Source organism: Ylistrum balloti, unplaced genomic scaffold, assembly GCF_031769215.1.
Source record: "Ylistrum balloti isolate Yb309-2 unplaced genomic scaffold, AGI_CSIRO_Ybal_v1 Utg369660, whole genome shotgun sequence".
Lineage (NCBI taxonomy): Eukaryota > Metazoa > Mollusca > Bivalvia > Pectinida > Pectinidae > Ylistrum > Ylistrum balloti.
In genome coordinates, this window is record NW_026781911.1 from 445,954 (window position 1) to 459,373 (window position 13,420).

At 34.9% G+C, this 13,420-nt stretch overlaps 1 protein-coding gene across 1 annotated transcript; it reads left to right on the forward strand.

Annotated features, from left to right (window-relative positions):
• The first annotated feature begins 1,267 nt into the window (after window positions 1-1,267).
• On the forward strand, window positions 1,268-13,366 carry LOC132558589 (Bardet-Biedl syndrome 1 protein homolog). Its single transcript, XM_060223180.1, has 15 exons — window positions 1,268-1,356; window positions 3,540-3,706; window positions 3,959-4,048; window positions 4,736-4,860; window positions 5,452-5,498; window positions 5,874-5,985; window positions 6,923-7,054; window positions 7,429-7,535; window positions 7,998-8,121; window positions 8,616-8,844; window positions 9,088-9,246; window positions 9,498-9,631; window positions 10,787-10,921; window positions 11,398-11,484; window positions 11,917-13,366. Exons 1-15 carry the CDS (start codon window positions 1,316-1,318, stop codon window positions 12,001-12,003), a joined length of 1,776 nt encoding a protein of 591 aa, XP_060079163.1. The 5' UTR covers window positions 1,268-1,315; the 3' UTR covers window positions 12,004-13,366.
• The last annotated feature ends 54 nt before the right edge of the window (window positions 13,367-13,420 follow it).

Here is a 13,420-nt window from a genome sequence, read left to right on the forward strand (position 1 = left end):
ATATCATTACATGTATAAAGGGACTTCTCACTTATAGCTCTTCTTTTATATTTTGTGTCTTGCTAATGATGCATTCTTCCATTACTGATTCAATAATAAAGATGCTGAACAGCCTTAGGCTAGTGCTATGATGCCTATGTTTTGAAACACAAGTATCACAACAGCTGCCAGTGCCTCCTTATATCACAGAGTTCAGGAAGCCGGGACAGGACAATATAATGCCTAGGATAGGCCTACATATATCATAAACCAGTCACGATACCCAGGCACCTAGCAAGGACCAACATCTGTTTTGTATAATGATCCCACATTTGAGTGACAGTAACTGCTATGAAAAATAAATAAATTAATTAATTAATGACTCAAATGCAGGATAATTTAATATAAAAACACAAAAACAAGTTTGGGAACAACCAAACATATAGGTATTAGTCTCTGAGAAGTACATGTAGTCACTGCTTTGAGCAGAGACGTATATAAATGTGTTATATACGTCTCTGCTTTGAGTAATCAATTAGTTACTTTGCAAAATCATTTCATAATCAAACATTTGCAACAAAACAGAAGGTCGATTTATGAAGATGAACCAATAGCCAATGTTACACTGTATATATCTAACAAAAATAACTTTATGTTAAAATAACAATTTATATCATCAATGTATACCCATTTGAATATCCAGTGTACGTCATATATATTGTAGGTGAGCATGAATTTGCCCGTGTTCTAATTTTAGCAACACTAGTAGCAATTGAGATGATAAAGTTGTGTGTTTTTACCGAAAGCGAGACAACTGAATTTATTCACTTGTTTTTGTTTAAAAACGTAGACAATGCTGTATTGGTTATTCGGTCATGCCAAAGATATGACGCCCCTGGAAGTCTTACAATTCGGACACCAGTGATAGAATTATCGATCGCTTTGTATATTTGTACTATAAAGTCAATTTACCTAAATTAACGTTACATATTTGACGTGGATATTCAGCATTCAGACTATTCTGCAAACGTATCTGTTGATTAAGATTTATAATTTGGCGGGAAATTAGCAGGACCGCAGAATTGAAGTGAGTTTTTGTTGTTGTATTTACAAGTGATCTGAACAGTTATGTTAAAAATTGGAAAAATATTACACTGTTTTGAGGTCTTCAATGTATTCGGTTTATAACTCATATTTGACAATCTTCTTTATATATCAACCGTATCATCGGAGCTGAAAATGAAATCCATTTCCGGTTGTGAATCGTGAGGAATGTTTACGTTCACAACTGAAGTCTACATCACAAATTCGACATTCAAAGCAATAGATTAGAAAGATGAGTGACGAACAGGCGGATCAAACAGTCGAAAAGACTAAGTAAGGAGATATTTGGATCATGAAATATATTTAAGGAAGATATGTAACCATTGTTTATTGCCAATATTGCAACTACATCCCCCACCCTCACTGGAATTATTTTTAATCAAGCTAAAGAAAGATACAAAATACATGCAAAGAAAAAAGGTTGATTTGTTTACAATTCAATAAACCATACACGACACATTACATCCAAGGGATAAATTGTATGTTATATGGTATTCCCTGTGGATAGCCATAATAAGATCATGCATGGTAGTCCCACTTGACTACACTACAGCTGCTTTCGCATAACCCGGTTGAAACGTTTCAGTTAGTCTGGAATTATTCCACTATACAAGAACACACATGTACCAGATGTTAGACCTGATATATGTAAAGTTCAAAATGTACAGTTTCGGATTTTCCTGTCAAGCTTAAATCAATGAACTAAAATTAAGATATCATCCTTTTCAACCGTTTCAACGGCCTACGCTACACAGAAGCAAACTCATTGTATATATCCATAATCATATCTTTCTATTGTTTGTGTAACCTTGCTAAAATACTAGCTGCAATATAGTGCTTAACTAAAGAGAACTTCTCTTTAGCTTAGTTGGTTGAGCATCAAATTTGTAAGGCAGGGGTTCTAGGTTTGAATCCTAGTTGGGACATTAAAATAAATAATGACCTCTTTTACATTTGCGCTCACGTAGGGACCTCTGTTACAATTGTTAGGCTCGATAGTCGGAATTCTTTCCCTTGAGATGTTAAGATAAAGTCAGAAAGGAGGGTAAGGATTATAATTTCCAAAACAGAGGCATCAGAATGAAACAAGGTGAATAAGGCAAATAAAAATTTGAGTACCGGGTAGTCTACCTGTGTTGATAAAAAAAATACCAGGTTGAATGTGTTGTTGATTTAGTGATTGATTGATAGGTCTTAACTTTCTTACCTTGTTCAGACTTTGCAAGCCTTGAATACTACCATATGCTATTGTGGTGGAGAATGAAGTTCTATCATAAAGTCATATGCAAAATCACTTTTCAGATACCAGGATATTTGCATAGTCAAACACCTAAATCCAAATTTACATATATCATGCACACTATACATGGTTTGAATGTGAGATATTCTTTAAAGGAATTTTAAATAATAAATATATTCTGGTACCAATAAATGAAGTTGTAACTCTTCATAATCACGTTAAGCAACTGTTATATGGAGTTACTAAATGAGTTTTTATTTCTTTCACCATGCTGCTTTATCTCATCGTTAAATAACGAATATTTTTCCATTAGAGAACTACTTACAGTTTTCAGACAATCCAAAAGATAAAGGTAACACTCATGGAAGGGAGGTAACTCAGTCTTGTCACTGATTTTGATTCTCAAATCCTAGTCTTTGAAGAGCATGGCTCTGGCTTCTGTGGTGTCCTAAGAGCTGCCTTACATAACATGAAATTTTAGTGACCCATGCATGAGTTGGCATTCAGACATAGTATTATATGATATATAACAGTGAGATACCTAATACATTATTAGAAAGACTGACATTTCTATAATAACTTATGTTAGTTGTTGTTATGAAGGTACGGAAAAATAAACTGTCATGAGATTGTTATGTGGAGTTAAAGACCAGTCTCTGACAGTGGCAGTCAAATGATGAATTATAAGCCTTTGATTTTGCTCTGACATAGATGCAGGAGTGCAGAAAAGAAACATCTCTTACCCCGGACAGGGAAATCATGCCATTTCCCAGTTTGTGATTTTCTTGTCTCACCTTCAGGTTGAGACAAGCTACACATGCCCTTTTGCACATTCTGAAAACAACTTAAGTGGCACCACTGACATGACCAGAAAGTGGAACTACTTTTCTGAGGTCACACACATATGCAAGTTTGTCGGCTTCTGAAATCTTGTGTTTTCCTCAAACCTGAAAATCCTGTGTTATCATCAAGATGGTAACTTATCTAAATCACCAATTTGTTAATAAAAACATGTATAGAAAAGCAAGAGTACATTTTATTGGAGCAAGCCTTGTGTTTGATGACTTAATGATCTGCCCTTTGGGTTGTGACCCCCTATCCTAAAAGGGCTGAAAGGTTCTATTAATGAATATTGAGAGTGAAATCCATACATTTCTTAGACAGCAATGTTTCCATCTTGTTGGATCATCTTGATGATTTTTTTATTTTTTTGCAGACCTGGTGCTGAAAAATGGCTGGATGCATATCATGACCCGGTGGCCTCCTTGTATACCCTGACACAGTGTGTGGCCCTGTCAGACATACAGGCAGATGGTGACTGGAAACTGGTGATAGCTGATCTTGGCACAGGGTCATATAACATGAAACTCAAAGTTTACAAAGGTATGTAAACATAGAACAATAATTAGACAAGACAAAACAAATTTATAATGGTGTTTATCAATATGTAGATCAATGATTAGACAAGATAGAACAATTTATCTATTATAAACAATAAAACAAACACACAGTTACATATATTATGATAAAAAATTGTGTGTCATATTATTGCATGCAAGATGGTTTTGTTTTAACATCGGTAAACTTTTCATTGTGAATTCTAAAATATTAATAGGTGTTTTTGTATTCTTTCAGGAACAAACTTGATGAGTGAAAATGCCATTATTGATCTACCTACTGGGGTTGTGACATTCTATATGGATATCCTGGAGCCAAGGATGCCAGGTATATATTAAATAAGTGCTTATTTGTTCATCAGGAATCACAAATGATGTACAGTTTATGATAATGTTTCTACAGATGGAAAACATTTTCTGCACCAGTATATGGAAACCAGAATTCTATGGTAGCAGATCATGTGTCCATTGAACCTGTCATTTGCATCCTGTTTGTAAATTTCTCAATTAGACATTTGTTATTGGACACATTAAAGTTGAATTCAGTCATTCTTCAGATATAAACATTGGATAAAATCAGCATCAACAAAATGTAATACCAGACGTCCCAGTTTTTTTGAAAGTTTGTAGAAATGAATTTCACATACATGGTAGTCTTTACAATGGAATCCATGGTAATAAGCATATAACTTTTTTTTTCAAAGATTTTAATTTGCTAAAAAATATGTTTGCTTGGTAGTTGATATCCCGCTTTCTTTAATCACTGCAATTGTAGCAAAATCTAATCCATACAAATATTACCAAGTTTACAGTAAAACAAGCAGTGCATAATTGTCTGTTTCTATACTCTTTCATTGTCAGTGATTACATTTTCACATTTACAAAGAATGATGCTAAAGAATTGTCCATTGATGCAGGTGTTTGAAGTGAATGTGATAGCATTGTCTGGTTACAGGATTCCGGGCTACAATATCAGTATGTTGTGACATGTTTGTGATTATTCTGTAATTCCCAGCTATAGCTGTTGCATCTGGCCCGTATATATACATCTACAAAAATTTGAGACCATACTTCAAATTCACATTGCCCACATTGGATGTGAATACAGTGGAGCTAGACCTCTGGACACAAGTTAAGGAGGTAAATGATTTTCAAAATTAGTGAAAAGTTTACATTTTAATTGATTTACTAGAAAGTCAAGTTTTTTTTTTCAATCTATATGTGGAGAGGGAATAAATTGGATACGTTGAGGCAGTTTGTGTATACTATCTTTTGCACTAAACTCTAACTTTCTAATGATTGCTCTATGAAAAGTCAGTGATGAAATGATCGGGTGTAGTAGCACTATCTGTTTAAGTTAACACAAGTACACCCTATGTCAAATTTACTGAAAGAGGTTAATGGTCAACATACATATCTCATTGACAGACTTTGTGTCAATAATGTTACTCCAGTTTATTTGATAAAGAGATGCTAAAGTCAATTAACATGTTAGTTATTTTTATCTGCTGTGTGATAACTACATGTATAGCAACCAGTACATTTTATATCTGAAATAGCATTTCATCCAAGCCTTTCATTTAAAAGCCCATGTACATATAGATAAGATGGTTTGTCAAGATTCACACATAAGTATACTGGATTATCTGTCATGATTTCACACCTAAATAGATTCAATGGTATGGCATGATTTGAGACATATAAAATGTAAGGACTTATTTTCACTTACAGGAAAAAATTAATGTATTTGTTCTGAGAGAAATGCTTGAGGGTATGAGGTAAGTATTATCATAAAGGAGAAATCTTGTGGAAATCTGATTATAAAATCTGTAAAGATTTATAACTTTTAAAAAAATCACTTATTCCTATTAATTTTTTAATAATTGCTGAAGGCATACAAAATGTTTCAGTTGTTGATTTTTCTACTGATTTACAGCTTATAGATACCTACATACATTTTAGTATGTTATTTATGCTTATTTATGCACAGTTCTGTGTATTGAGTACAGGACACAGGTATATAACACAGCATCAAAGCAAATTCTTTATATTCATCTATGTATAGTTATTATTTAGAATTTATATGTTTTAACTCAAACATCACCATGTGTCCACAATTTTGTATGGCTTAAAGAAAGCATTTTCCGTTACAGAGCTGAGGGTACAGTGTTGACAGTGCGGTCACTACGGTTCCTGCAGATGACCGACATTGGGGACATGGAAGCATTTGCTAATCTCTACAAACACATGCCACTGAAGAGGCAGGTTAGTACCCTAAGGCTTTTATACATGGAGAGTATCAATGACTGGCAGTATCCATCTCCTTATCAACCTTCTGGCAATATCAAACCTTAAGTCTTAAGGACTTTATATTATGAAATCCCTACAAGTTGAAGGTAGACTGCCTTATCCATACCTTACAATATGTATCATACCTTCAGTCTCTTAGACTTGTACCACATATCAACCCCAGCCTTCAGTCTCTTAGATTGTACCACATACCAACCCCAGCCTTCAGTCTCTTAGACTTGTATCATATATCAACCCCAGCCTTCAGTCTCTTAGACTTGTATCACATACCAACCCCAGCCTTCAGTCTCTTAGACTTGTATCACATACCAACCCTAGCCTTCAGTCTCTTAGACTTGTATCACATACCAACCCCAGCCTTCAGTCTCTTAGACTTGTATCATATATCAACCCCAGCCTTCAGTCTCTTAGACTTGTATCACATACCAACCCCAGCCTTCAGTCTCTTAGACTTGTATCACATACCAACCCTAGCCTTCAGTCTCTTAGACTTGTATCACATACCAACCCTAGCCTTCAGTCTCTTAGACTTGTATCACATACCAACCCCAGCCTTCAGTCTCTTAGACTTGTATCACATACCAACCCCAGCCTTCAGTCTCTTAGACTTGTACCACATATCAACCCCAGCCTTCAGTCTCTTAGACTTGTATCACATACCAACCCCAGCCTTCAGTCTCTTAGACTTGTACCACATATCAACCCCAACCTTCAGTCTCTTAGATTGTACCACATACCAACCCCAGCCTTTAGTCTTTTGGACATTTGCTACGTATCATTGTCTCTATGTCTTTGTGGTATCTGTGTGTTATACCATATTATACCACTTTCAATGATTTTTTAGTGCATTGCATGTTGTCATATTGCTATATGTTGATTACATTTTCTACAGACTGTGATCAGCTGTTTGAGCACAATGAAGAAGTCAATGGCAGATGAGGATGCTATTTGCTGTTTGGTACTGGGCACAGAAAACAAGGCTGTTTATGTTCTGGATCCAGAAGCCTTCACTGTTCTCACCACAGTATGTCTACCATGAAATGGGAAAGTTGTGATGTGAAAACTCCTGAAAATTGAATTTATTGAGTTAACTCTCAAATTGTCTAGTTATCAAGACCAGAGAAGGCTTACTGATATCAGAAGTCTAGTGCAGTCTCAGTCCATCACTGAAATCTTGACAAAAAATTAATTTAGTCCTGGCTACTAAAACAATTCAATTAAAAGATAGTAGTGATAAAAATCGTTTACTTCCATGCCTACATGTAATTGTACCATAAATTTTCTTGCATTGAATACATGAGATAAACTATTCCCATGTCACTAAATCATCAATTTGAAATTACATATTTATTCACACCACTTATTGTGTGGTTTACAATTGTGTATTTTGTATTGTAGATTGAGTTGCCAAGTGTACCTGTGTTCCTGAGTGTTACTGGTCTGTATGATGTTGAGTATCGGATTGTAGTGGCATGTCGTAATGGCTGTATCTACACACTTAAAAGGTACTTGTCAGGCTCTCATTTATAGCCAATTGATTCTACACTACTTTGTTCATTCCTTACTCTCAAATCGTCTTCACTGTTACATTACTTTAACTTGTCTTCACTTTCGTATCACTTTTCCAACCTTAGCCACAAAGGTGAAGGGACGCTGAATGTGTGTGATGTGCTTACACTACTTTGTTAAGTTCATGTTTAGTTTTATTCCTGTTATGTATATTGAAGAGCCTTTAGATAGTGTTTTTCTGTATTTTATACCCATTGCATGTGATATGTTCTGGACAGCAATCTTAATACCAGATAATATATTTATATCTAAATATTGTCTATTATTTGTAAATTAATTCATAACATTTATTTTCACAAGATATCTAAAAATAGAAATAAGACATTCTAATAATACAATAACAATTAGACATCAGTTCTTGTTCACACAATGAGGATGTTAATATATTTGTTTGATAGGGGAACAACAGATGTTGCCAAGAACTGTATAGAATTGAACTCTCAACCAGTTGGCCTGGAACGTATTAACAAGACTATTTATGTCGGAACTATGGATGAAATGCTCCACTGCTACACCTCAAAGGTTAGTACCAGTCTTACATTCTCCACTGCTACACCTCAAAGGTTAGTACCAGTCTTACATTCTCCACTGCTACACCTCAAAGGTTAGTACCAGTCTAACATTCTCCACTGCTATACTTCAAAGGTTAGTACAAGTCTAACATTCTCCACTGCTATACCTCAAAGGTTAGTACCAGTCTAACATTCTCCACTGCTACACCTCAAAGGTTAGTACAAGTCTAACATTCTCCACTGCTACACCTCAAAGGTTAGTACCAGTCTAACATTCTCCACTGCTACACCTCAAAGGTTAGTACAAGTCTAATGTCCTCCCAGTGATACACTTCTGAGGTTAGTACAAGTCTCCAATGATTGTTGCCTCTGATATCCTCTAAACTTTATCTGAAGTACTTTTTTTTTTTTATTTGTTTTTTCACATGTATTTCAAATATATGAATACTAAAGACATCAAACAACATAAATGAACATCCATCTTAAGTACTATTACTATATCAGGGTAAAAAGCTGTGGACAGTCAAGATGCCAGCTGCAATAACAACAATGGAAACCATGGATTACAAATCTCGTGGGTTTAAAGCAGTTATTGTGGCTCTTAATAACTGTAAAGTACACATCTACAAGGAGAAGTACCTAGTAAACGTTATCAGCACTGATGATGTCGTCACAGGACTGAAATTTGGCCGCTTTGGTCGGGAGGATGGCACATTGGTTATGACCACAAGAGGTATGTAAATGTAAACACATTGTATCCTGTTTTCTCCTTATTCATATATCTTTTGCAATCAATGGCATGATTCTTGATAATTCAAATTGTATTTTTTAATTGATTGTTTGTGTCACTGAAGTTTGATACTCACATCCACTTTATTTTATGCTTTGTATATAGTAGGTAATTAAAAGCTGCCGAAATGCTGAAAAGGGTGTTTCTACTTCAAATATTTAAAATTATAGTATAAACCTTGTGCAGGTGGAGGACTTGTGCTGAAGATCCTGCGCAGAAATGCCACCTTTGAGGAAAAAGATATATCAGCTGGTCCCCCTGTAGCCCAAAATACAAGACTTAACGTGCCAAAGAAAACAAAGCTATTTGTGGATCAGACAATGAGGGAGCGTGATAATGCTGTCAGTAAGTATACAGTGATCACATAGTCTTGCTGATGACTTGATACTACTTCATTTTTAAAAAAAAATTTAGGTAATAGAAATTGGAGAGATTTGGATAAAGTCAAAGAATTTGTTGCATAATAAACTGATCTAATTTGCAGCGATTTTCAAATACCTGATCAGTTAACAAATATAAACAATTGTTGTAACTTTATAATATTATTAAAATGAAATTATGTCTGCTGATGTATGAATTGGAAATATTTTTTACAGCAATGCACAGAACATTCCAGAGAGACCTGTATCTGCTTCGGTTAAATACTGCACGAGAGTATGTCAAGTCTCTAGAGAACAGCATGAATCCAGTGTCAGCAGATCCCACAGAACCACTGAAACTGAACGCCCAGGTAAAGTTCTCCACTCAAACCTAATGTCAGGTAAACAACTCCACTGAAACTGAACGCCCAGGTAAAGTTCTCCACTCAAACCCAATGCACAGGTAAATAACTCCACTCAAACCTAATGCCCAGGTAAACAACTCCACTCAAAACCGATGCTCAGGTAAGCATCTCTGCTCAAATCCAACACCTAAGTATACATCTTGACTCAAACCCAATGCCCAGGTAAACGTCTTGACTCAAACCCAATGCCCAGGTAAACGTCTTGACTCAAATCCAATGCCCAGGTAAACGTCTTGACTCAAACCCAATGCCCAGGTAAACGTCTTGACTCAAATCCAATGCCCAGGTAAACGTCTACTCTCAAAGCCAATGCCCAGGTAAGCATTTCTTCTCAAATCCAACATCCAGGTAAATATCTGCACTCATCTACAATGCCCTAGTAAACATCTCGACTCAAACCCAATGCCCAGGTAAACGTCTTGACTCAAACCCAATACCCAGGTAAACGTCTTGACTCAAACCCAATGCCCAGGTAAACGTCTACTCTCAAACCCAATGCCCAGGTAAACGTCTACTCTCAAACCCAATGCCCAGGTAAATGTCTGCACTCATCTACAATGCCCTGGTAAACATCTCAATATTAAACATTACCTGGATAAAATCATGACCAAGGTAAATGTCTCCCTGTTTCTTGTTTTATGTTTAAATGCATATTTCTAAGTATCAATGCATCTGTGCTAAGATTAAGATTGTATAGATCCATGTTATGAAATTAAAGAAAATTCAAGAACTTCAGAAAAGAAACATTAAATCTTTCATAAGTTTTTATTGGCATTTTTTTAGTTTTGATACAAATGATTCATCATCAGGATAGTCAGTAAGTTATGATAACTGATACTCTGTCAGCATTGTCAGTAAGTTATGATAACTGATATTCTGTCAGCATTGTCAGTAAGTTATGATAACTGATACTCTGTCAGCATTGTCAGTAAGTTATGATAACTGATACTCCGTCAGCATTGTCAGTAAGTTATGATAACTGATACTCCGTCAGCATTGTCAGTAAGTTATGATAACTGATACTCTGTCAGCATTGTCAGTAAGTTATGATAACAATGATATACATATACAATATATTTTATCTTTAATTTTCAATTTCAGGTTCAAGGGATCGGTCCTACATTTAAATTGACTGTAAATTTACAAAATACATCCTTAAGTCATCCGTCCACCAACCTGCTCATAACCTTTCAGTATGATGACAGGCTTTACACACTGAAGAAGTCTCTCATACAGGTAGCCTTGCCATATTTATCAGAATATCTGTTCTTCAAAACATTTATCCTAAAATTGGTCTATACATAACATTGTTTTTCTGGCTTAAATCAAGATGTGAACTAGTTTTGACATGTTAAGTGTATATGCTAATATCTTGTGTACAAAGGTGTCATGATCAAAATTGTGTTACCAAGTGGTGTGGTAATTGTTATTCATTTATTACTCAGCATCTGTGACTGGAATCACACAATTCCTTAGCAATCCAATAGCAATGTAACTGAAAAACAAGAAGAATCGTAACTAAGACAAAACAAATAATATATTATGAACTTAAAACATTGAGCTTATTTTTTATTTTCTGTTGTGCATATTCTAATTTTAGAGTAAGAAATAATTTGCTAGCAACAGCACTTTTGTGACATGTGTAAGTTTTCTTGGTTAAATAGAATAAAGCTGTCAGCATTGTATTTCTACCCTTTTTTTAACCCTAACAGGTACCCATGCTTGTCCCTGGCCTTAACTATGCCTTTGAGACATTTGTAGAATGTTTGAATGACAAAGGAGTATCAGACAATGTCAAGGTAAAGAGGTCATACTCGAGGTCATTCTGTTTAGAGAAAACATTTGCCTTGGGATTTTGTTTTTGGCCTCAGATGAAACTTTTTTTTGGCTAAGTGTTATGTTCAACTCTCTCATTAAATTCAATAGATTATGTAAGATTGCCTTGCATTTCAAACTTTAGGAGGCAAGAATTTTCCCCTCTGTCTTTTCTTGTTTTGAATAAAGCAGATGGTGTCATTCTCAAAGTTGTAATGATATAAGTTTAGATGCTGATACCAAAAACTTACCCATAATTTCAATCCTGAGCATTTGTACACAATAGTCCATTGATGATTGATGGATAGCTCTATTTGGGTATTGTATCAACAAGCTAAAAAGAAATGATGATATGAACCTGCTACCTAAAACAAAATTGTCATGTTATTCATGTTTGTAACTTTTCTCTGTTTCAGGTATTTGTATTAAAAGAAGGCAAGAGTATACCTATAATTACAGGTGTGATCAGCATGCCTGTCAGCGAGTCTTTGGTGGTGGCTTAGTACCTCTACCAACAAATGTGCACCTGGAAATTATACACACACTCAAACAAATGTACACCTGGAAATTATACAAACACTCAAACAGATGTACACCTGGAAATTATACACACACTGAAACAAATGTACACCTGGAAATTATACAAACACTCAAACAAATGTACACCTGGAAATTATACAAACACTCAAACAAATGTACACCTGGAAATTATACACACACTGAAACAAATGTACACCTGGAAATTATACACACACTGAAACAAGTGTACACCTGGAAATTATACACACACTGAAACAAGTGTACACCTGGAAATTATACACACTCTGAAACAAATGTACACCTGGAAATTATACACACACTGAAACAAGTGTACACCTGGAAACAAATGTACACCTGGAAATTATACAAACACTCAAACAAATGTACACCTGGAAATACTATACAGTCACAAGATCTGTTAATAGTATAAGTCGTGCTACTCTCAACTGGACAACAGAAAACAAATGCATGAGTTAAAAGGACATTTGCTATCCCAAGAGTTCAACATTTCCTTCCTTTATGCAGCCAATGAGAACAATTCCCATGCTTGAGTAATTTGTTAACACCAGGTATCTGTTTGAAATGGCAGTACTCTAATGCTGTCTCGCATCTTATGTAGACAGACTGAAGCCTATCTGCTCTTTCTGTGATTTGCTTTCCATTGGTATTCTTCCAGACACTCATCCTCTATAGAAGTCAAACTTCAAAGATTACACAGATATCCACCGGGAAAATTTACATGGTTGTAAACATGTCTGGTTGTATTTATTTCTACCAAGGACAGTTCTCTCTGAAGCTGCTGTTGAGAACATTTTGGTATAATCGTCCAATTCTCAGTTATTGTAAGTGTCTTTTTTAGTATTTAAATGTCTTGTAAATTGATGTTAATGGTTAAGTGATGTTATATACTGTATCCTGATGGGTATGTTTAATATGACTGACATGTCTTGTTTAGTTTTTCTTTTAATTTTGTATGTATGAATGTACTTTTGCCTCAAAGTTAGCCGTCCATTTTACTCTTGATAAAGGTAGATGTTTACAAATCATCAGTCTTCTGTAAGTTAACCATCCACATGAATACATTGGAGAGATTTTTGGTTTGATCCTTTATTCACTATCATAACTATAACAGAAATATTATGTCAAAATACATGTTGTATTATAGAGAAGATTATAAGATAATTTCCCACAAATTATACACACATCTGCCTGTTTAAGTTCTGTGATCATTCATCACACCTCATACAAATCTCCGATGTTTATTTATAATTGTCTGTGATACATTGATATATTTACAACTTTGTAATAAAGTTGAAATTTGTAAAATGTGTTGAAACTTTTTTTTGTATTACTCCACTCAGAGAAGTGTTTAACATAATG

Coding starts and splice junctions, on each gene's coding strand:
- LOC132558589 (XM_060223180.1), top strand. CDS start 1,316: ATGAGTGACGAACAGGCGGATCAAACAGTCGAAAAGACTAA. Junction 4,049..4,735: donor CCTGGAGCCAAGGATGCCAG/GTATATATTAAA, acceptor TGTAATTCCCAG/CTATAGCTGTTGCATCTGGC. Junction 8,122..8,615: donor TCCACTGCTACACCTCAAAG/GTTAGTACCAGT, acceptor TTACTATATCAG/GGTAAAAAGCTGTGGACAGT.